The sequence below is a fragment of the Aythya ferina genome, assembly GCF_964211825.1.
Source record: "Aythya ferina genome assembly, chromosome: 1".
In the NCBI taxonomy this organism is placed as follows: Eukaryota; Metazoa; Chordata; class Aves; order Anseriformes; family Anatidae; genus Aythya; species Aythya ferina.
This window is the reverse complement of record NC_140296.1, coordinates 23,850,064-23,872,774: the sequence shown is the minus strand read 5'-3', so window position 1 is coordinate 23,872,774 and position 22,711 is coordinate 23,850,064. Positions and strand designations below refer to the sequence as shown.

The 22,711-nt window shown below is 41.2% G+C and overlaps 1 protein-coding gene across 13 annotated transcripts in view; it reads left to right on the top strand.

Annotated features, from left to right (window-relative positions):
• Nucleotides 1-22,711, top strand: part of STARD13 (StAR related lipid transfer domain containing 13) — a 294,723-nt gene that overhangs the window by 254,577 nt on the left and 17,435 nt on the right. For 11 of the 13 annotated variants that reach the window (XM_084506706.1, XM_084506700.1, XM_084506705.1 and 8 more), the window contains 5 exons: nt 691-772; nt 8,458-8,521; nt 13,828-15,206; nt 16,618-16,791; nt 18,895-19,054. In XM_084506706.1, the coding sequence (XP_084362832.1) occupies nt 691-772; nt 8,458-8,521; nt 13,828-15,206; nt 16,618-16,791; nt 18,895-19,054 (1,859 nt within the window). The remainder of the gene's footprint in view (nt 1-690; nt 773-8,457; nt 8,522-13,827; nt 15,207-16,617; nt 16,792-18,894; nt 19,055-22,711) is intronic. The other 2 variants (XM_084506704.1, XM_084506703.1) reach the window with 1 other exon arrangement.

The window sequence follows — 22,711 nt, the reverse complement described above, 5'->3', positions numbered from 1 at the left end:
ATGCTGGCTGCAGTTCCCCTATCCCAGCTTCCCACTGCGGTACCTAAACATGGCAGAGCAGCCTGGAGCGCAGCCACCGCGCTGGAGCCCATCCCGCTGCTACGGAGCCCACTAATGTGTTGCAGCCATGTCACTTTTCATTACAAGTGTCAGCTTCCAGCACACCAGTTTGGCTTTTTAGCAAGTTTTGGGGGTTATAATTCAGTTCGTTTTTTTGCTTGTTACTTGAGTATCCCTTTGTCTGAAAACATCGTTGTTGGGAGTTGTATTAAAAGCAAAAAAGGCTCAAAATGTTTCTAGAGTCTGTCTAGCAATTCATTAAAGTCACTCTGATGGGAATGGGAACCTTATTGCTTATGTGGATAATGCGTGTGTTGGTAATTCTCTGATCTCATTCGTTTGTGTTAGGCACTAGAAAGAGCAGCAAACAATTGAACATCTTTTTAAAGCCAAAGTGAAATAATGTCACTGTCTCTTTGGTGCACAGGATGCTCAACTAGACATTTAAGAGAAAAGAAATAATAAGGTGACTGAAAGGGTCACCAATACAGCTGGAAGAGAACCAGACCTGAGTGAAATCAGTAATGCTAGATTTAAGTAAGCAAGTACATGCAAAACATTTTTGATGTAGACAATGTATTTTCATTTGAAGAGCAAGTAGTCATCTTAATATTGTGTCTCCTTTTATAGACTCCCAATTCCCCATTGACATTGCTGCAGTAAAGAGAGATCATGATTTTCTTGACAAGGACCTTGTAGAACCTCTTTGCAGGTAAATGACACCTCAAGTTTCTTTCCTGATAATGTAAAAACGTGAGCTGGTTTGTTATTGCTAGCACAGCAGCCCAGCAGAAAAGATGTTTGCTTATCCATGTGAATTAAGCAATGATATCTAAAATGATACCATTCTGAATTCATTTCTCTTACTGGAAAAAAAGGAGTTTTTCCACTACGCTCATAGAAAACATTGCAAGATTAAGGGTCCAAAACCAGTGGATTTGAAACACCTTCATTTTAACAAAAAACAGCATCGATACAAAGAAATCCTGAATAAATGAAGGAGTCGTATTTGAGTTGCACGTGAACAGCTCTATGTCCAAGCACGGCAAAAAAGATAAAACTTCACTGGAGGCAATTCAGCAAGTACTTTCTCTGGCAGCAAGCATGGCTCCCAGTCTGCTGTAATTCCCTTGGTACTCTCCTTTTGGCTTCGCCAACAGCACTGGGACCAGAACCCCACAGTGCTACAGCTACTACAACCAGTCATTGGTCTACCCCTCCCTGAAGGCTTGTGTTTGCTGTTTATCTAGCTTTTTATACTCTGTCCTTGATGAATGTACTGCATTGCGTTGCTCCAGTACTGTCCCCCAGGACTTAGGAAGCTACAATTCTGTGGTAATTCTGCAAAACCACATTGCAGAGGCATTGTTCCCCTTATTTCTCCTGCGCTCAGCTCAAGCTGGGTTCTGCTCCACACCACTTCAGTAAGGACAAAGGAGCATCTGGCCCCTAACCAAACATGCCTTATTACATGTTATGGAAACTTTGACAACACCAGCATCAAAATAATCGGACAAAACTCTATTTCCCCTTCTGCAACAGATAGTATGTGCTGTTCCATTGCACATCACACTGTGCGTGCAGGGATAATGAGCCTGTGATGGAGGACTGCAGAGAGGCTTTCCTAGAGTGACAGAAAGTAGGGCTGGAAAACAGTTAATCTAGTCCCTCTTTCCAGGCCAGGAACTGCCCTCCTTCCTGGAGGATCCAGAAAATTTCTGGGCATAGCTGTCAGAATGCTTTCCCAAAACTTCCTTGCTGCAGGTTGCTTCTTGATTTGTTTACTACAGACATGAGGAAAAGAATATTATCTTTCTCCATGTAGTAGCCTTTGTGTTTGAGAAGAAATCTATAATAAAAACAGTGATTGTTTTCAAAGATGCCAGGGAGTGGAATGACTACAAGCTTGACCTACTGACCTGGTGGGAGGGATTTCCCATACCTAAGAAACCTTCTTCCCACACATACATACATACCACTAATTTAGTCTGGCACTACCTTGCTGTAGTTTAGGAAATTGGAAGTGGTAGAAGGTTGAGATCTCTTCCACCCACCCTTTTCCATAAAATTGAAGCACTATACAAAAATGCATTTATTCCTGTCCTTCTCTCATTCTTAGGAGAGCAAACAGTGAGTGGCAGTCATTGCATAGCTCTGGGACTTTCCCCAGCCTTTATTCTCTGAAATAATTAGCAATAGTAGTCCTGCAATTACAGTCAGAAGCATCCAACATTTACTCAGCTAAGTGACAGCACCTCTTGCTCTTCCAGACTTCCTGTAGACTCACAGATATACCTGCAATGGTTACACCGGGTCTGCATTAATGAGGATTTCTTTGTGAACTGAACAGCTAGAGATTCTTCGGTGTTTGTTTTTTTTTTTCTCTTTTATTGAAATGTGAGGTTTTGGAAAAATAAACTAGCAGCTGGAGAGATGTACTGATATGACAATGCTTTATATTAGCCTAAATCAAATGATACTGCTGAGACCTACAGTACACAAGCCTAGAGACAGACCTTGCCAAATTATTTTATTTAAGGGTAAAGGTTTTCATGACTGTCCAGTAGCTTCTTCTGGAATTATTTTATTCTGAAGACAATATCCATTTGCTTTAATTTTTGTTGGGTGCTTTTAAACAGCTTAGATCTAAGAAAGAATGACACCTGTTATATGAGTCAGGTAGAAAGAGAAGCATTATATACAGATTATAGAGATGGAAGAGTCATGTTTTCAGATTGCAGACTTTTAATTTGCTGTAATTCACGAGTTCCAAACTTTTAACTGAGAGTGACCTGTAAAAAGCAGTTGTGCCAAAGGTCAAGTTTCGGGTTCATCAGAAACAGTAAACAGAGTCAGTCACTCCCCCCAGTACAAACTGTGTTACTGTAACTACAAAACGAACTTTTTCCAAGTTTTGCAGTATACTGCAAATCCTCACAGCTCGGCCAAGCATGGTGGCCACTCTTGTACCCTTGCTTTGTTCTGTGTTGGCATTACTATAAGGTACATGCCAGTATGGCATAAAAGAGCTGCGGGCTGTGACATGCTTTTCTGAAACAGAAAGCTAAGAAAAGGTTGGTTATTATTTCTGCAAGTACAGATTGCCAGGTTGGGTGCCAACATCCATTCTTCATACATCCAAAATTCCCACTGCACTCAAAGCAATGCATGACCAAGCCTTCACATTGACTAACAATGCATTGAGGCCATGGGAGTGAACAAAGTGGGGTTCTCCATTTTATTGGGAGGATAATTTTATAGTTCAGAGCTGGAGTGCTCTGAACTATAATAGTTCTAGCATAAACACTGAATTTCTCTGCTCTTGTGGATTGAAATCAGACTCTTAAACCCATTTTATAATCAGTTTTCTGTGACATTACAGTATAGAAGAAAATAAGAGCCACAAATGCAGAGGAATCTTTTCTTTTTTTAAGGCAGCTGGTAGTACTTTAGTCAGAAAGCCTAAGACTCCCAGTTGTAAAAGATTTCTGTGACCTTTTTGAGATATTCTACCACTCCTGCTGTTGACAGTATCATTTGAAAATTTGGCAGAGTAAAGACCAAATTGGAGGCCTTTAGGTTAGAGGCGTATCTTTTTTCCTATCAAGAGATTCCATTCAGATTTTATTGAGTAACGAACAATAGAAAATTGCCATGCAATCTGCAGGCAAGCGTTGTCAGCCTGCCAAAATAATAATTGGGCATGAAAATTTTATAGCTGGATCTCTGTGTCATTTCCAAAATAGCAGCAACAGACTCTGCTCTGGGAACTTTTGTGGCCGCTGTGATAAGAGGGTGAGGAGGAAAAGCCAAGCCATGTTGTACTTTTTGTACTAATGTAAATACACTGACAATATATAAAGAATAAGTATGTAATACTACTATGATAATAGGGCCTTACACCAGGCTCTTAAAATCTGAACTGTGCCAAACAGCCAGCAGCCTCTTTTTCTATAGTCCATATCTATTAGATAGTTTGTTAGTAATTCAAAAGACACCGTATATGAGATACTGTACTATTAGAGTTTGAAATGGTGATTGTGTAGTCAACACAATCTGCTGAGCTATATTGCTGTGGATGCTGTTAGGAAACAAGCCCAGCTCTCCACGTGCGGCATGAAAAGCCCTGCTTTGAAGCCAGTGGAATGGCTCCCATTGATCTCAAGGCAAGTTGGTTAGTTGGTTCACCTTGGGTGAGTGTGTAGCTTCACTCAGTTGCAGCAATGATAAAAAATGATAAGGCTGGAAAACAGCGTATTTTCTTCATGTATAAAATGGGCAGAGCAGGGATGTGCCAGTACGAACTTCCACCAGTCCTGCCAGTGTGGATAAGACCCTTTTTCAGCATTCAGTCTTCAGCACAGCCCCGAGTGAGGAGTTGGATGGCCTCTTCCCAAATCTCATCACACCACAAGAAGCCAGTGTATACAGCACCTAAACTCGGCTAAGGATAATGATAAAACAAAGAAATAAAGTAGGATTTCCCTCAGGGAGGAGTTTACAGAACCATAAAATGTGTTTGCTTGGTCCATGCCAGTCCATGACAGCCCTCCCCACTGGATGTCACGGGAAATTCATGGAGCTCCATGTTGCCTTAAAGTTGTCTTCCTGTTATCTGGATGGCTTTTCAGGCAGGACAACAGGTCACCCTTGAGGTTTTCCAGATAATCATATTGTTCTTGGCTGCAAGATTGTATTTATTTGTATGTGCTGTGTGCTGCTGTACAGGATGCAAAACTCAGAGATTTCCTCCTTCTGATGAACTTCCACTAGAAGGGTAAATAAGCACAGCACTGGGGATGGGATTCAGAGCCCTAAATACCTGTATCTAATGCCACTTCAGATCTCCTCAGGTAGCTCAGACTTCTCTATGGGCTGGCTGGACCAAGATGACCTGCAGCAGCTGAAGGCCAGGCTTGATATTCTTGGGAATCTAAAATAGCACCAGACTCCTGTGTTTAGGCACCTAAATTACTCCTTTTATGTTTAAGTATTGTCTCAAGGGACGCTTTTCAACATAGAGGTGGTGTTTACCTGTGATGACCTGGATTAAAAATACAATTAACAGGGAAGTTCTTCATATAGTGAGCATTTTCCAGGCTTCTCCTGAAGAGCTGTCTAGACAAGCATTCAAATGCATCCTAGATGATTTGTTTTCTATGTAGCCACTTCTTTTGTGTTAATTTAATGTGTTTTGTTGTTTTTTTTCTGCCTTTTCTCAAGTCCAGATTCTGTGTTTTGTTAACATTAGAAACAATCAGCCTTTTCCCATATGTAGTGCTACTCTCACTTTGACTGGGACATTAGTAACAGCCTTTTGTAGCCAAAGACTTTTGTTTTTTTTTTATATTTTTTTTAAGATTTGTTGAGGACTTGGCTGTCAGTCATCTAATGACTTTAAGCAGATGAGAAAAGCTTTCTGCCATTGCTGGCACATCAACAGGGCATAAGAAGTCGAAACAGACTGGCTTTGATTGGAGTTGTTAGTACCAGGCAAGCTAACAAATCTGATCATTAGGCCTCTAATTTCGCTGGCAAATCTTTCCACAGCATTGGAAGAGCCCCAAACAGCATGCCGTTGTTTTGTAGATGGGTAAATTTAAAACCTGAGGTTGAGCCCCTGACTCCCATTAAGAAGTAGTTTTGTTTCTGATGGAGTGAGCTCCTCACAGAAAAGCCAGATTAGAAAGCAGCCGGCACAATGGTGAGGCTTTCTAAGCCTTCAGTTTAAGCAACGACATTCACTCGGGTAGAGCTGACCTGTCAGTTCTCCGCTGAGACTAATGCAGTTAGCAGGAAAGCAATTGCTTTGGATGGTTTTGTTTGTTCGACCGTGAGCTTTCTGCACCTTTCCGTGCTGTAGAAGAAGCTCTCTTTTATAGAAGTACCATGACACTTTCTTCAAAGTGTTAAGTCACTGGCTGTCACTTTCCTCTCATTCTGCTCCTAAAGTGCATCGCGTGCTCCTGTGGTTTTAGGTGGCAAGTGGCATCACACTGAGTGAAGGGAGCACTGACTCCTGCATGTAAAATGTTTCCTTCTACATCTTCTTCACCTTAACAAGTGCAAATAGGCAGTAAGTGTAAGGCTATTTTATAAGCTCTTGAGGAAACAGTTGCAGAAATCACCTGCCAGAGGCCTACTCAGGGGAGTTTCTCCAGCCTGCTGTCATGGAGATGAGGGAGATGGAGGCTGAGGACTGAGGTGTGACAAGCAGCTTCAAAGGAGGTAGTAGTTTCTCAGGATTTTTGAGCCTTTGGGGTTCAATTTAGCTCACTCCTTGCTCCCATTCAGCCTTGTGGGATGTGTAGCTCAAGGGACCAGGGAGGATTTCCCAGCCCAAGGTCTGGCTGAACCCCAGTTGATGCTGTGGTCAGATTGATACAAATTGATGGCACTCCACAGTGTTCAGGTGAATGAGAGTGCCACTGTAGAGACCTCCAGATATGCCAGTTGTTGCTCATTGTGCAGACTAGAATGGCGTATATAAAGCCACAGCACCAGTGTCTTGACTCAGCTGTGCAGTGGCCAGGTTTGGTGGGAGGCAGCCCAGCAGTGCTCTGCACACAACAGCATATCACTGTGGAAATACAGCTAAAAGATGTCCCTCCAGCACAGGGCAGCTAACGCAGAGATGCAGGGATTCACATCTGAGCTGCTTTCACCCCTCGGAGGAAGCTGTCTCCACAAATACAAAGTTGGGTTGGAGTCCTTTGAACTGGTGTCTGTGCCTCTACATATTTGGAGTCGATATCAATATGCAAATTTAAACATTTTATACTCAAAAGTAGAGCAGAACATTACTCAGCTGGAGCCCCAAGAAAATGCAACTTTGCATTGCAGAATTCCATGTTTGGGAAAAAGATGAGTTTTGCAATGATAGATGTAATCCCTGAGGAGGAGGATCTGTGGGCAGAAGGCTGAAGATATCGTTACAGAGCCACAAAGCCTGCAATTTATTACAAGGACATTGCTAACACACATGTAGGCTGTGCTTGTGCATGCATTATACTCACATAAATATGATGAGCATAGGGCTTTTCTGATACGGCATAAGGGTTTTATTGGCTTGAGTTAAGGAGAAGTATTTTATCTACAAATGAGCAGGTGGTACTTTGCAAAAGATTTTTTTTAAGGAATATCCACATTTGGTGAGCCTGTTCTTTATAAGTGGTGAAAATTTGAAATGGTTTCTAATATTAGAAGTCACAGGGAGGAGTATGCTAATGCTGTAATGCTCTTGTGCCATATGAGAGATTATATCGTAGATAAGATACTTTTTTCACATGTCCTTGTAACTTCTCACACATTTTTCAAACTTTATCAGTTCTGGAGATTTGCAGCCTCTTCCTGGGACACAGAAGCAACAGGGGCAGCTCTTGTTGCAAAGGCATCATAGATAACAGGCAACCCACAAAAGAGTGTTGTGGGCACATGCCTCCCTCAATCTGCCTTTCTATATTTTTTGAAGTTCAGCCCTAAATCAGGAAGATGTTTACAGTTGAGCATATTTAACTCTGAGCCTCTGCTTTTAGAAGATGGATAGTTTCATGAATCAGGATTTGTAAGTATAAATAAAATCCAAGCATTTATGCTTAACATAGTAGGCCCACTGTTGAAAGAGAATGTTTTCTTGTGTTCTCTCTCTGCACATGGACACACACGTTTTCACTTTCCATCTTTATCAGATTGTCATTTCAATCTATTATCTTCATGGAATAGCCTTGGATTTAAAGAGCAGAAGCCTTGCAGAGTTCCTGGTAACATCATTACAAACAATTCATGGTCAAAAATAATGACAAATAGTTATTTAAAAAAAATGCTAAATCTGTTACATTTTGGGTGTGTTAACCTGTCTATAAGACCCACTGGTGTAGGAAAGGAACTATCAGCTGTAAAAAAATGTTTAATTGCTAAAAGTTCTTATGTTAGCTTTTTTAAGGATGTATTAACTGCCTAAAGTGAGGAACTGAATCAAAAACTGACTTTTTCTTTAGTCTTTCACAAGTGCTTTGAAATCTCCTAACATTTGCATTTAATCTTTTTAGACCAACTATGCTACGTTCCTGCAGAAGACAACCTATGTCCTTATTCTCTTGTCATTTCCCCGTATACCACAGGTGTTTTGTTTATGCCAGTTTCCTTTGCTAAGTGTTTAAGTGTCTGTGAATTAAAAAAGCAGTATAGAAAAACTAGCTGTCAAGGAATGGGAAGCTAAGATGCCTTTTTAACACAGTAGTTTCATAGCCTGGAATAATATGAACAGTATCGTTTTCTGAAGACTGTTGTGTGCAGTTAGCACCCTACAGGCAGATAAGAGAAAAGCTTTTGAACTTATGAAAAGTCGTGCCCTTTAATCAGAGGCAGCTAATCTTTTGAATTTGCTTTACCCTGTAGACGACTGAACACACTGAACAAGTGCGCCTCAATGAAACTCGATGTGAACTTCCAAAGAAAAAAGGTAAGGAAACTTCGTGAAATGTGCGGGCTTTGCCTGGGATTTTGTGATAAGAGCTCCCCAATTTAGTTTTTTAAGTCAGTAATGCTCTTAAAAGTAAGTTAAGTGTATTTGATTCCAAACGTGCGCGTTAGCATTATGTGGAAGGACAACGGTTTGCTGAATCTTGAAAATATAAAGAAAAAAGGAAAAACTGTGACGAATACAGCAGGAACAATACTACGTGTGTTAAAAGGGCACGTGCAATACTTAAAGCTTTATGTATCTGTGATTCAAGTTAGTGAGCAAAAAGACAGTGTGTTTTCATTAGGCGGGCTTGTTTGCCAATGCCATGTGAGTACACACAAAAAAATCCGGACAAGGAAAAATGGAAGCTCCTCGAATGGAAACAATAGGTTTTCTTTATTTTTTGTTCCGACTTATTCCCACTTAAGAATACAAAAATAAATCCCATCATCCTTATAACTCCTGTGTAACATGGGAATTATTTGAGCTTAAAGGGTTTCAGCAAGGAATGCAGAAGCTGCCTATTGATTTTGAGAGTTTTGTAACATGCCCAGTGTTAACTGTTGAACGTTTGGTTTTCTAGTCACAAATTCCCCCAGGCGCACAACGGGGTAGTGGTTGATGCTGAGAAATCTTGGTGTATATTTGTCTTTCTTAGACTGTTTGTCTAGTGCTTTTATAAAAACTTCCTCCAAGAAAAAAACTGCCATTTTTTTGCGTTTTTGTAGAATCAGTCTATTTATACTGTGTACACTGTTTGAGAGAACTTGGACAAAGAATGGGTTTAGTGTCCAGATAGTCTGCCTTCTGCCCATGCCCATTTGTTTTCCTGTGTACGCAGCCTACTTAGCGTGCATTTTGTCCGTTCACTGAAGCCAGGGGGATCCCATCTCTTCTTCACTGCCTCAGCCCTAATGGATTTTTCTTGTCTTTGCTAAGTGCCAACACTTTCCACATCAAATACCCGCCTCACACCTGACAGAAAGAACAGTAAAATCCCCTGACTACAGAACCCTTTATGATTTGGGCAGGTAGGCACTACAGCAAGAGGCTGAGGTCAGTCAGCAAAAGCCAACTCAATCGATGGTGTCATTGACCTGCTTGGAGAGATTTCTGGGTTGTGTGTGCACACATGTACAAGCAGAGATATTTGAGCTGCACAAGGGACAGAACTGCAAAAAGCAACACATAGGTGAATGCTGATTATCCTTTGGAAACTCTGTGTAGATGTTAGTTCCTCTCCTGCTCTTTGACGTGTTTTAGGTTTGGTGTGAGGTTTGTATGCTTGCTTGCTTTGTTAGGTGTCTGATTGTGTTGGTTAAAAAAGGAATATTTTCTTGGTATCATATTTTTTATTAAATTTAGCTACCACTCCTCCATCTTCTGAAGGGTTTGAAGCTCTCGTCTGCTCTCCTTGTGGATGACCATTTTTTTTGCTGTGGGAGTGCAGCTGCCCTGCTTGGTATCCATTCAGGGGGCAGGAGCTAGTTCAGTCATGTGCATGAGGCCAGAATGAAGCAGAGCATGGATGAATGTGGAGAAAGGGGACAGAAGAGATTTGGGATGGCAGATACAGAGCAAAAGAAAATATATTAGAACGTGGGGGAGAGAAGATGAGAGAAGAGGGACTGCTGACAAAAGAAAAATGTAAATGCAAGTGCAAAACCTGGAAACTGGGTCTAAAATTGACCACTGAATCAAGTAAACTTCTTTTTTTTTTTTTTTTAATGGTAGATACTGCCTTTCCTAATAGTCTCTATGGTGATCTGAACAATGAAATGCAAAATCAGCTTGCTTTGGAGGTCCAGCATAACAGGTTCGCACAGGACGAGCGCAGCTGCTTGAGCAATTCATCCAAACACGGCCAAGCGAGCTGCCAGAGAAGGTTCCTGTGAAAGCCAACGAGGGGTGAGCGTTCCCCACCACCCACCCACCTCGTGCTAGGAGGTGCATTCACACTGTGGGCTGCTCTCTTCCCGTTGGCTTCATCGAGACACACACAGAAATCCTTGTGTATGTGTTGCAAATATGTCCGTAAGCGATTTGGACAGACAGAGATTAGCTTTTGGATTAACTGCCTTCTGCAGCTGTCGATTTATGAGAATTCCTGCACCCAGCTGGAGAAACGTGGCAAAATTCCACCGCAAATAAACCTACTTTTTGCCTTTTGTTAGCATCCCTCTGTATCTTAGGAAAGTGTACCCTCGCTCAAAAAGCTGTACTATTTTAAATCAGCTGTGACAAATCTGTGAGTCAAAACCTCTTTCTCTTTGGCAAATGTTATCAGACACTTCTCAAGAAACTTGCCCCTTCTCATCTTCCCAAGAATACTGGTATTAAATGGACTTTTGAACGTGCTCCAAAGCTGTGCACTTGATTTCAGCCTAGGTCAGTAGAAGTACACACTCGCTGCTCCAAGATGCCTGCTCCCTCTGCATGAAATGAATTGTGGCTTTGAGACTTAGTCTCGGTCCTCTGTCCCCATAGCTGGTGACACGTCGGTTGGTACAGTGCTCTCTGCATTTTTGGGGGACTATCTCATTTATCAGGGCACTCTGATATCTAACAAGAACAGTGGGTCATTCAGGATGTTTGTGGCTTCCAGAATTTCTACTGATTCCATCAGAAGAATAGCACATTATGTCACAGGACACACAGAGTAGCTGAATTTGGAGTGAGTCACCATAGCAGCATTTAAGTATCCAGATAACTCGTCTGATTTTTCTTCTGATGAAAGACAAGCATGTTTCATTACCAATTAAAAAAATAAACTTTTTTTTTTTTCTTTTTCTACATTTTCTGACTGATTCTTGGGCAGAACATAATCCTCTCTTTGCTGTGGTTAGTTGCAAAACTTGTTTACTACCAATTGCAATTTCTGTTCAACTCTACCTTCTATTAAAAAAAAAAAAAAAAAAAAAAAAAAAACGAAAGAAAGAAAGAAAATTTATTTTTCTCTAAAAATTATTTATAGTATATTCACCACTGAATTTATATTTATTTCTGTCTACTCATACTCTGTGCTCTCCTCTTGTTGTTTTTCACAGTGGCTCTGTCGCTTTGGCTAGTTTAATCTATTCCAGCCTGTAGAAAATACAGGCTAAATCCTGACAGTTCATACAGTAATGTTAGTGCAGCAACAGGGATTTGTATTAGCAAGAAATCTTCTGTAAGGTCCCCTTTGTTTATTGGGATGTACAATAAATAAAAATATTTTTTTTATCCTATTGGTTGGTGCCATGAACACTTCAGCAGTGATGTGCTTTGTAGATATAATTACCACCACTAAATATTTTAAAGTACATCCCTTGCAGTTTTTAAAATATCTACTTTGTGGCACTACAAAGACCACAATATGGATTTTAAAGAGCCTGAATCTCTTCAGTGCCGTCGACCACTCCTTATACACATACAGCAAACTGCCAAGCTGAAATGAGGGTAGAGCTGGCAGATACTCCATTTCTTCCCTGCAGACAAAATGGTCAAAGTAGTGTTAGCCTTTTCCAGCCCCTTTCTTAATGCTTCACTAGCTGCTTAATTTTTCTCTCCAGCTAGCAGCAGAACTAAGATATCCATTCTTTCCCATGAACTAACACCAGCTGCAGGAGCACTGCACACCTCGACATTAACAGATAAAACAGGAATGACTAACCCCAAAATTTCATAGCTATATTTTATTTTATAGCTTGGACATGATCTAAAACATCTGGCTGACTTGAAGTGATAAACTGGGAAAAGCTTATGGCAAGAGGGAGGCCTGGCACACTGCTGATCCCCATCTCTATCTCCTGAGGTTTTACATTATTTAAGATTTAGGGGTTCTGGTAAAATTTGTTTTACATTTTTCAATTAGACAGGCCAGTAGAGATCTAGTCAGAGATGGGAGATAACTTTACCATCAAAACTTCATAGAAAAATACTTCTAATAATAGACTTTTAAAATGAGAATTTTTCCAGTCCCAAAATAGTCTTTCTGGTTTAGCACCTCATTTTAGTCTGACAGCCTGTCATATTTTACTGCCTTCATACTGCTTCCAAGAATGTGAAGAGCTGTTTGGATGTCATGTAGGTGAAGTTAGTTTGTTCTGCTCTAAAACAAATGTACAAAAATAATGCAGTAAAAACCCGGTTGAAAGTCAAGGAAAGGATACTCATTAGCAGCTGCAGGCTTCACATCCTCAGAAAACAGCGAGTTTGACACTGTGTGCTTTATGCTGAAGATGTCTCTTTTTTGTCTGGGCAAACAGACGAGAAAAATGTCATGGGGAGAGCTATTTCATCCAATTTTTTTTCAAGATGCATGTTGTCTGCATTGAAGATTAGCTCCTGGAGCTGGCAAAGCATAAGCACAATTCTCCATGCCCAAGGCTGAGGGCTGGGGTCCAGATGAGACCAGGGAATGCTGTGGGGCTGCTGCTGCCTTGGGAAAGATGGGGAAAGGTAAAAAGCATCGGGTAGGGAGTGGGTCATTATGTTTGGGATGCCTCTGGTGGCAAAGGCTGGCACTCTAAGAAGATTCGTCTCGGTGGTGGGCACTGCTCCATTCAGGACTGAGCCTTGGTGCTCTGCATCCCCACACCTGCCCTCAGTCTCACCCTGAGCAATAATACCTCCAAATATTATTCCTTACTGTTATTTTATTTTTAAGTGGCTATTTATCTGAAGTTACGTTTTTGAAACACAAATCTTGTTGGATTCACCTATCTGTGAAGATTATTCCAAATGTGTACTTAGTTCTCACTGCAGAACTAAGTTCAGCATTGGATATTTGCTGACTTGGGTTCTTGAATGGCCCATGTAGCTATAGTACCCAGCTACTGCCCAGTCTGTACTGTATATATCTTAACACTGTCCCTGTACGTCGGGTTTTTTCTATACATTGACCTTTCAAAACCTGTTTTTTTTTGTTTTGTTTTGTTTTGTTTTGTTTTGTTTTGTTTGTTTGTTTGTTTGTTTGTTTTTGTTTTTGTTTTTGTTTTTGTTTTCTATGCAGTTACTATGAGCATCAGTCCTATGCAGCTTAGGGCATAGACAAACCACCCCACAGAAGCCAAGAGGCACTGATAGGACTCCTGATCTCCCTAACAATGAGCAGGCTTTTATTCCTTACTTGTTAAGATGCTCACTGCAGTCTTTACAATTAAATAAAAGAGGCTGTTATGAAAGGACTGATAGCTGATCTTTCATAAGACTAAGTTCAAGGAGACTTTGCCATTTCTTGCTCACATGGAGCAGCAGTTGCTTTAATTCAAATAACAAGTCAAGGCACCTGCTTTTAATGTATGCCACTTGCTATTTTCCAGAGTGAAGATTCAGATGAAGAAGACCTCTGTGCTATCAGTAATAAATGGACTTTCCAAAGAACTAGCAGACGATGGTCTCGAGTGGACGACATTGATGTTTTGCTTCACCGATCAGACAGACATGGATCTTCAGGGGACATTAAAATGAAAAATACAACAAGCAGCGAGAGTGTCCTTACAGATCTGAGTGAACCTGAGGTCTCATCTATTCACAGTGAGAGCAGTGGGGGAAGTGACAACAGGAGTCAATCCGGCATCAGCAGTGCTGCCAGGGAGACCTGCGACTGCTCTGGCCCGCATGATGTAGAAAGCACACAGCTGTTGGACTCCACAGCGGTAAGCACTGTCCTGTTCCCCAAGGACAACCTGAAGAATGAGAAACCGACACGAACCAGAGCAAAAACCTTTCTAAAACGCATGGAGACACTAAAAGCAAAAGGTGTGCATGGAAAGCTAAAAGGCTCTGGAAGAACGGGTCCTTTAGAAATAAGTGGACCAATTCTTCAGCATGAGCCAAAGTCCTTGAAAGACATGCACTGTGTACAGATCGTCAATGGAGATCTCCAAAACATGGGACAAGATTCAGGCAAAAGAGGACTTTCGTTTTCTGCCAAATCCAGCAGTGAAAGCAGTCAGTCCGAAAACAGCAGCAGTGGGGTGAGCACACCGTGTTTGAAGGAGCGCAAATGTCATGAAGCAAACAAGAGAGGTGGCATGTACCTGGAGGACATAGACGTTCTGTCAGGAGCAGCCTTACGACAAGTGGTGGACCAAAACCGCAAAAATGAATTTCATTCCCAAGAGAACTTGGTTGTGCATATTCCCAAGGACCACAAACCAGGGACCTTCCCAAAGGCACTTTCCATTGAAAGCCTCTCACCTACAGACAACAGTAATGGTGTAAACTGGAGGACGGGCAGCATCTCTTTGGGAAAACAGAACTGCTCCACTCCAAAAGAATCCGGATTGATGGCCTGCTGCCCTAAAGAGAGCAGAATTAGTATTTATGACAATGTGCCAGGTTCCCACTTGTATGCTAGTACTGGGGACCTTCTGGACTTAGAGAAAGATGTCCTTTTTCCTCATTTAGATGACATTTTGCAACATGTCAATGGACTCCAGGAGGTAGTAGATGGTTGGTCAAAGAATGTGTTGCCAGGTCTGTCGGTTGATGATGATCGGGTCAGGGAATCTCCATCATTGCCTTTCCAGTCACCCACACAGATCACACTTGATTTTGAAGGAAACTCTGTCTCTGATGGCCGGACCACACCAAGTGACATGGACAGAGATGGAACATCCCTGAATGAATCAGAGGCCACTGGTGTTAGGGACAGGAGAGACTCTGGGGTGGGAGCATCTCTCACAAGGCCAAGCAGGTAGGTAGCAAGATATGTATGCAAATTCATCTTCCCTCTTCCATTAAAAACAGAATAGACTGAAGTGAAGCAGAAGCAGACTCAGTCTGGGAGTCACAAGGCTGACATCATTACAGTTGTACTCATCCTGTGTGTGAAAGGGGACTTCCCAGAGAAAGTGTGGGACTTAGAAGAGACATCCTGCTTTGGAAATTTTGTGGAATCAGTGGAGAACTGGTGTAATAGAACAAACTAAGGCATTTTTTTCTCAAAACTTTTTTTTATTTGATCAATAATATCCAATTATATAATAGGACACTGTATATATTGTGGAATCTATTTTCAATTGGTCTTTGAAATTATTTACCCCAGTGTGTATGTGTCAGTAGCCTCATGCACAATTTTTATGCCCTAGTCTACTTTAAAAATGTGTCTTTCTGTTCACAGAGAGAATTTCTCTACCCTGCCCCAGTCCCTTAGTTGATATGATAGTATACAATTAACCTGTTAAAAAAATATAAAGCAGGATTTGGTTAACAGCTGGAAGACCCATTATGAGTTAGAGGGATGAGTTCCTCTTGAGTCAGAGGAGCATGGCTGTGAGTAAAGGTCTTTGTGGATACATACAGCTGTTTGCAGGGTGGGTTTTTGTGTGCGGAAGCAGTGAGAAAATACTTGTTACTTTCTGATCAGTCTGGAATCCTTACAGATAATTCTTCCATGCCATGATTTGCTGCTGATCACGCTTGCTCACCACCATCACAAACAAGTGAACTCAGGCAAAATACTAAGTAAATAAGCAATGCCAAAGTTTGTAGGATTTGAGCCACAACTCTTGTTTAGCAAAACAAGAAACTGAAATGAGTTTTTTCCAATATATGCAGTATATAGAGAAAGTATAATGGGATAAAGAGAAGATGTGAATGTCTCAATAGCTTGGTGGTTATGGGTCTCACCTAGGAGAAACAGGGTTCAACCCCTTCTCTAAAAATCTTTCAGTATTTAATAATAGAGCTATTTTGAGAATTTTATCAAAAAATTCTTTGATGGTCAGGCTGGTCTCCTGGGAGGTGAGGGACCACACATCAAATCCCATTTCTGAGTCATTTTAATCTGGATCTCACACATCCTGTTGGAAGTGTGTAGGCTAATGGGCATAACAGGCCATGCTGCTTCCTTGAGTACAGGTGTTGAACCAACACCCACTTGGGAATCTAACATAAAAAAAAATCAAAGCTTGATCATTTCCAAAATTAAGAGATTGAGCAAATTGAGCCTCCAAGCTATATTTTATTTTAGTCAACATATCATGAGCCATAATGTGTGTATGATTATGTATGTTTTGCATATTGCTCTATCTCACAGTATACCATCCTTTTCTGCCCAATTAAAGCAGTTGTCTCTCTTTCTATTGTCTATTTTTTTGCTAAAGGCGATTACGATGGCATAGCTTCCAAATCTCTCATCGTCTGAGCCACTCCATCGCATCACTTCACATCAGTAATCAGTCAGCAGCCCAGCTGAATCTACTGCAGAAATTTTCTCTTCTTCGTCTTACAGCCATCATGGAAAAGTACTCCATGTCAAACAAACATGGCTGGACCTGGTGAGTATCATCACTAATTGGAAAAGAGATATCATTAGGAGGAAATATTTTTTTCCAATTCTATTATTTTGATAGAAGATTTAATTAATGCAGTTCAGAGCAGCGATTGACTTTCACTAGAATTTGAAACTGTACCTTTTAATCTGTTGCTGCCTTGTGAGTCAGTGGCAGAAATAGATCCTGGAGATGTGACTTCATTCCTGTGCTCGAACAGAGTCAACCCCAGTCTCTCTAACAACACTCGAGTTCCAGAAAAATAAACGGGAGTAGGAGAGAGTGATTAAAAGGAGGAAGTGTTTACAATAAGTCTTCCCCAAAATTCATGTTGTGATTCAAAAAGAAACAGCTGCTGATAATATTTCTTGTATTTGATATTGTTTTGTTTGTGATTTAAAAGAAGTTAGAACAGTTACAGGAATTTTCTCTGCAGATTGAAAGATGCAACCTTTACCCTAGGTCTGGCCTTGCATTAACAGCAGCTTGCAGCTGTAAGAGCTGTAACACCTACCTGGTCACTCAGACAGTGGGGTCAAGGGCAGGTGGACATGAGTACCGGCAATGCAGCCCCTTTATATGCAACCAGCTACAGAAATCTGCATCTTTAATAGCGTACTAACCCTCAGGGGCCACATAGACTGAGGTAGCCTGGAATGGAAATGGACATAGATAAAAAAAATTGTAAGTATCTGAGAAATAACAAAAGGATAACAGAAAATTTCCCTAATACACAGATGCCGAGTCCAAAAATAATATGACTTGACATTTACATTGGGACTTTCACATTCAAAGCACTTCACCAAAATTCTTCTAAATCTGTTGTGGGCTAGATAAGACAGGATTACCTTCAGAAATGGAAAAATAGATACGAGGGGCTTCTTGTGAGATCCACCTCACTAACATAAGGCATTCCAAAGAGTTATAAGTCTGATCTGAGCATGTCAGGTCTGCTGTCTTTGTGGTCAGTGACAGAAGGCAGACAACTCCAAAGGCAATTTATTCTGTGCAAGACTTGGGATTTGGGTCACCCTTCAAAGGTGGGTGACCACGCTCCACAGTGGGTAGAGAAGCAGTCAGGACTGCTAAGTCTTTCTAAATCTCCTTCAGAGAGCTAAAATTCAGTAAGATGAGCCTCTAGTTTGCAGTTCTCTTTCGGTGCAGTTCCCTCTGGCTAGCTGTCAGCATGTCTGTGCTGAAATGAGTCTCACCTTAAGCAACTCCAAACAGGCAGATTAGAATACAGCAAAATCTAGATCCTGCTGTTTGTACAGAGGTTTTCCCTCCTGACAAATATTTCTTCAGTTTGTATAATCAGTCTCTAAGGATTTATAAGCAGTGGGACTCTAAATAGCTGTAAATCTTTATGCTGTACTCCTTCAGTAGGTCATTTAATCCAAGTTTTATCTCCTTCCCACACAGAAGAGAAAATCTTTGTCATATTCAGGTCATATTCATCCTCTGTTGTTTTGAATTCCACTGTAGTCATGACTCCCACAGAGGGAATCCAGTTTCTTCCCATTTTCACCATCATTTAGAGAAGAAAGCAAGCTTAACAGCTTCACTTAAGTAACTTGACTAGAATCGACTGCATGACACCAGGGATGCATCTGGCACATAGGGATTTCTCACCATCATTCATTACTGTAAATTGTTAGGCAATAGAAATGCTAAATCACATAACTGATGGTATAAAAAATCATTCTACGTGTTAGAGGACTGAACTTCCTTTTCTTTCAGATATTCTCTCCAGTATGCTTTGCTGTGCAATTCCTTTGAATCCTTAATAAAGGAGTCCTTTTATAATGAGTCCATGGTTTAAACTGTGTTGTCTTCAGCTGAATGACAATGGCACAGTAAATGTTTTTTCTTAGAGCAGATTGTCATGGTATATCTTAGAGACAGAGGCCATCTACCTGTAAAAGTTATCAAGAAATTCATCAGTTACACAGACTGTAAAGTGTCCGTGTATTGCCCATTAAACATTATTTGACTATCTTTATTGAATAGGAGATGGTCCCAGTTACCAGTTTCTGCTCACGGTGTTACACAAAAAGGTTCTGTAAATACTCTGATATTTTCATGTACTCTGTTCATATTAATTTTCAGGTCTGTGCCAAAGTTCATGAAGCGAATGAAAGTACCTGACTACAAGGACAAGAATGTCTTTGGTGTGCCCCTGATAGTTCATGTCCAGAGAACAGGACAGCCGCTTCCCCAGAGCATACAGCAAGCACTACGTTACTTACGGAGCAACTGTTTAGATCAGGTATGAACTTTACTCCAGGGACATGGTTGATTTTTCTGTAAAGACACACTAAACAAACAATGGTGGACCTTTTTGTACTTAGCACCAGAATTGTTTGAAGGGTCTTTCATCTCATGTTGGGCCCAGATTTCCTCCAGTGATTTGATACCTGATGCCAATACTGATTGTCATTTGAAGATTTGTATTGAGCTAATTAGTTGAATTCTTATAGACATAACAGTCTTGCTGATTCATACATAACAGCCTACTTCAAGGAATGGTGTGGGATCTTCCTGTCTATTGAGTCAGTCCTGAGAAGAATTCAGGATTCCCAGCTTCTACCCGTAAGCTTATGGTTAACCATTGCCACTAAGAGTTAAATGCAGTCACCATTTCACAAGATATGGTACAAAAAGTTGTATTTACTTAGCAAAGAAACAAAAGTCCAAGAACAGAGAGCAAACTCAGCAAAATATTCCAAGTATTCTGTTGACAAAGTCAGATGTATCCAGATAGAGTTGGGTCAGCAGGGGTTCAATGCCAAAGCCATTACAGTACATTTCCTTTTATAGCGTTCCTAGCTGCAACAAGCCAATTGGGGAACCCGCATACTCCAAGCATTTCAGGTGTTTTCATTCCCTTTGATTATGAGCAGGGCTGTCATATTTTTTACTTTCTTCCCCTAAGCATGCTGAACAAAGGACTGGAAGAACCCCCTGGCTCACTGGGTTCATTTCTCTATTATTATTAACATCATGGCATATAACTGCTTCCATAAATGCTTTTAGATAGTTGTAAGTTTGAAAAGGGGAAGCAGCATTTTATTCAGCAGGCTTTGTTGCTTTCGCAGCTCTGAGCACACAGAAAGGGTTTAAGTGGTCAGTTCTGAATCTTTCAATTTCTGATCCATATTCTGGTTGCTATTCAGGCTATTGAAAGACCTTCAACATAATCAAGTCCAACCATCAATCTACCTACTTAGTCCCATCACTAAACCATGTTCCTTACTGCCACCTCCACACATCTCTTAAATAACTCCAAGAACAAGGACTTCACCATTTCTCTGGGCGGACCATTCCAATGCTTGACTACCCTCTCCATGAATAAACTCTTCCTATATACCTCCCTCTTCCTATAAACCTCCCTTTGTGCAACTTGAGGCCATTTGCTCACATCCTATCACTTGGCACTTGAGAAGAGATCAACACCTTCCTCACTGCAACCTCCTGGCAGGTAACTGTAGAGAGCAATGAGGTCTCCCCTCAGTTTCCTCTTCTGCAGACTAAACAACCCCCGTTCCCTCTGCTGCTCCTCATAAGTCTTTTCTAGTCCCTTCACCAGCTTCATTGCTTTTCCCTGCACAAGCAAGTCACTATTGTTCTTGTAATGATGAATCCAAGACTGAACTCAGTATTCAGGGTGCACTCTCATCAGTGCCATATACTGTGGACAATCACTTCCCTAGTCCTGCTGGCCATGCTAGTTCTGATGCAGTCCTGTATGGCACTTGGCCAGCTGGGCACACTGATGGCTCATGTTCAGACAGCTACCAACCAGCACTCCCAAGTCCTTTTCTACCAGACAACTTCCCAGCAAATCTTCCCCAGGCCTACACTTCTGCACAGGGTTGTTTTGACCCAAGCACAGATCCTGGCAGTTGGCCTTGTTGAACATCTTGCAATTGGACTTGGCCCATCAGTCCAGCCTATCCAGATCTCTCTGCAGAGCCTCCCTACCCTCAAGCAGATCAACAGTCCCACCTCACTTGGTATTGTCTGCACCTACTAAGGATGCACTCAATTCTGTGTTCCAGATTGTTGATAAAACTGTTAAGCAAAACTGGTCTCAATACCAAACCCTGAGGAATACCACTAGTGACTGGCCACCAGCTGGATCAAACTCCATTCACCATGACTCTGAGCCAGGCCTTCCCCAGCAAACTGTACTTCTGTCCAAGCCATGAGCAGCCAATTTCTCCAGGAGAATAGTGTGGGAAATGTCATAAAACACTTTTCTAAAGTTGATGTAAACAACATCCATGGCCTTCCTCCATCTACTAGGCAGATCATCTTGTCACAGAAGATCAGGTTAGTCAGGCAGGACCTGCCTTTTATAAACACATGCTGGCTGCTTCTGATCACTCAATTGTTCTGTATGTGCCATGTGATGTTGGGTGACAGTCGTGTTCCCCAAAATGGAAGTCTGAAAATTAAATGTCTAGCAGCTGTGAATCACAGCTGTTCCCTTTTACAGCCAGGGGAAAGACATAGGCCCTTCTTACCATTTCTCTCTGTTGACTGTACAGAGACCTTGTAGCGGTCAGACCTTGACAGCTAATTCCTTGGGTGTTGAAAGTGAGGTGAGATGAGTTGTACTAACTGTAGCGTGGGAATCAAGGGGTAGGAGGAATAACTTGTTGAAAGTGTACTTACAGGGGTTGGAAGTAGAGACATATTAGAGACAATTAGAAAAAAATATATATTTTGTAGCTAACATTCCTGGTAATCAATGGGGTAATATGGGTTTGAGCTGGGAAACCCAGCTCAAAGAAGTAAGAAAGTAAGCTCAAAGTAAGCTCAAAGTAAGAAGAAAAGTTATGCTGCAAGCCTGGAATCAGTGATGTGATGGAGATGGAGGAGGAGAAAAATGCCTGAGTATGAGGAAAGGAAATGGGGAGATAAAGATGGACTAGTCAAAAAAGTAGCAGAGCAATAGGAAGAAAGAGTAAGGAGAGGAGGAGTAAATGGGGAAGGGAGAGTAAAACCAAAGAGAAGGAAAAAAGCTCATAAGAGATTTGAGACAGTCAAGAGGAGTGTCCGTGGGCAGTCTCAAACAAGTATCTGTGCCAAGAAAGAGGGCTTAGTTGCTGAGAAGCATCAGAGCTACGTGAAGGGTCATTTCAGCTCAGCCTGAGTTTCAGCTCAGGGTGGAATTGGGAAAATACTGAATAGAAAGTGAAGAAGGAAAAGTACAGATCAGGATAATTTAAAATATCTTTCCACCAAAAACCTTTCTAGGCCAAAAAGCTCCAGGCAATTCAGCTTCTCTGCTTTACAGTCACTTCCTTTGTTCCTATTTAATTCAGTCTCCTAATGCCTGGCCAGAGGTCTAAGCAGCATCCAGTCTTCCCAGCATTAATGTCCATTCTGTGCATAGCAGAAGGCAGTCTTGAGTCCAGAAGAGGCATCAGAGCTTCTGCACTTAGTAAAGTTGAGGTTGCTTTACATCATTATAAAGCCTGGGTCCTGACACTGAAATGTCTGACATGTGAGGAGCATCACCTTTATTTGTGGAATACGTTATTCAGTTTCAGCTTCTGAAATAGAAACTGCTTTGCCTTTGTCAACTGCATCTTTATTTCTGCTATGCATCATAGGGCTGCTTGCAGGGTAGATGATACACAGCATGAGGATAATAAAGAGATGGGCCAAACTAATCTCTGAAAAATCACTGAATTTATAGTCCCATTTTATTTAGAGAATGAATCTGTAGTATCGGAGAACAGAGCTAAAACATCTCTTTCTATCAAGCAAAAAACTGTCCTCTTTCAATTAATTGTGTACCCACCCCCCCAAAAAAACAAACAAACAAACAAAAAAAAAGAGTTCAGATAAATATCATTAAATAAAACAGAGACTGAGAGTAGCAAAACGATGTGCAGTAGGAGAGCAGGAGATT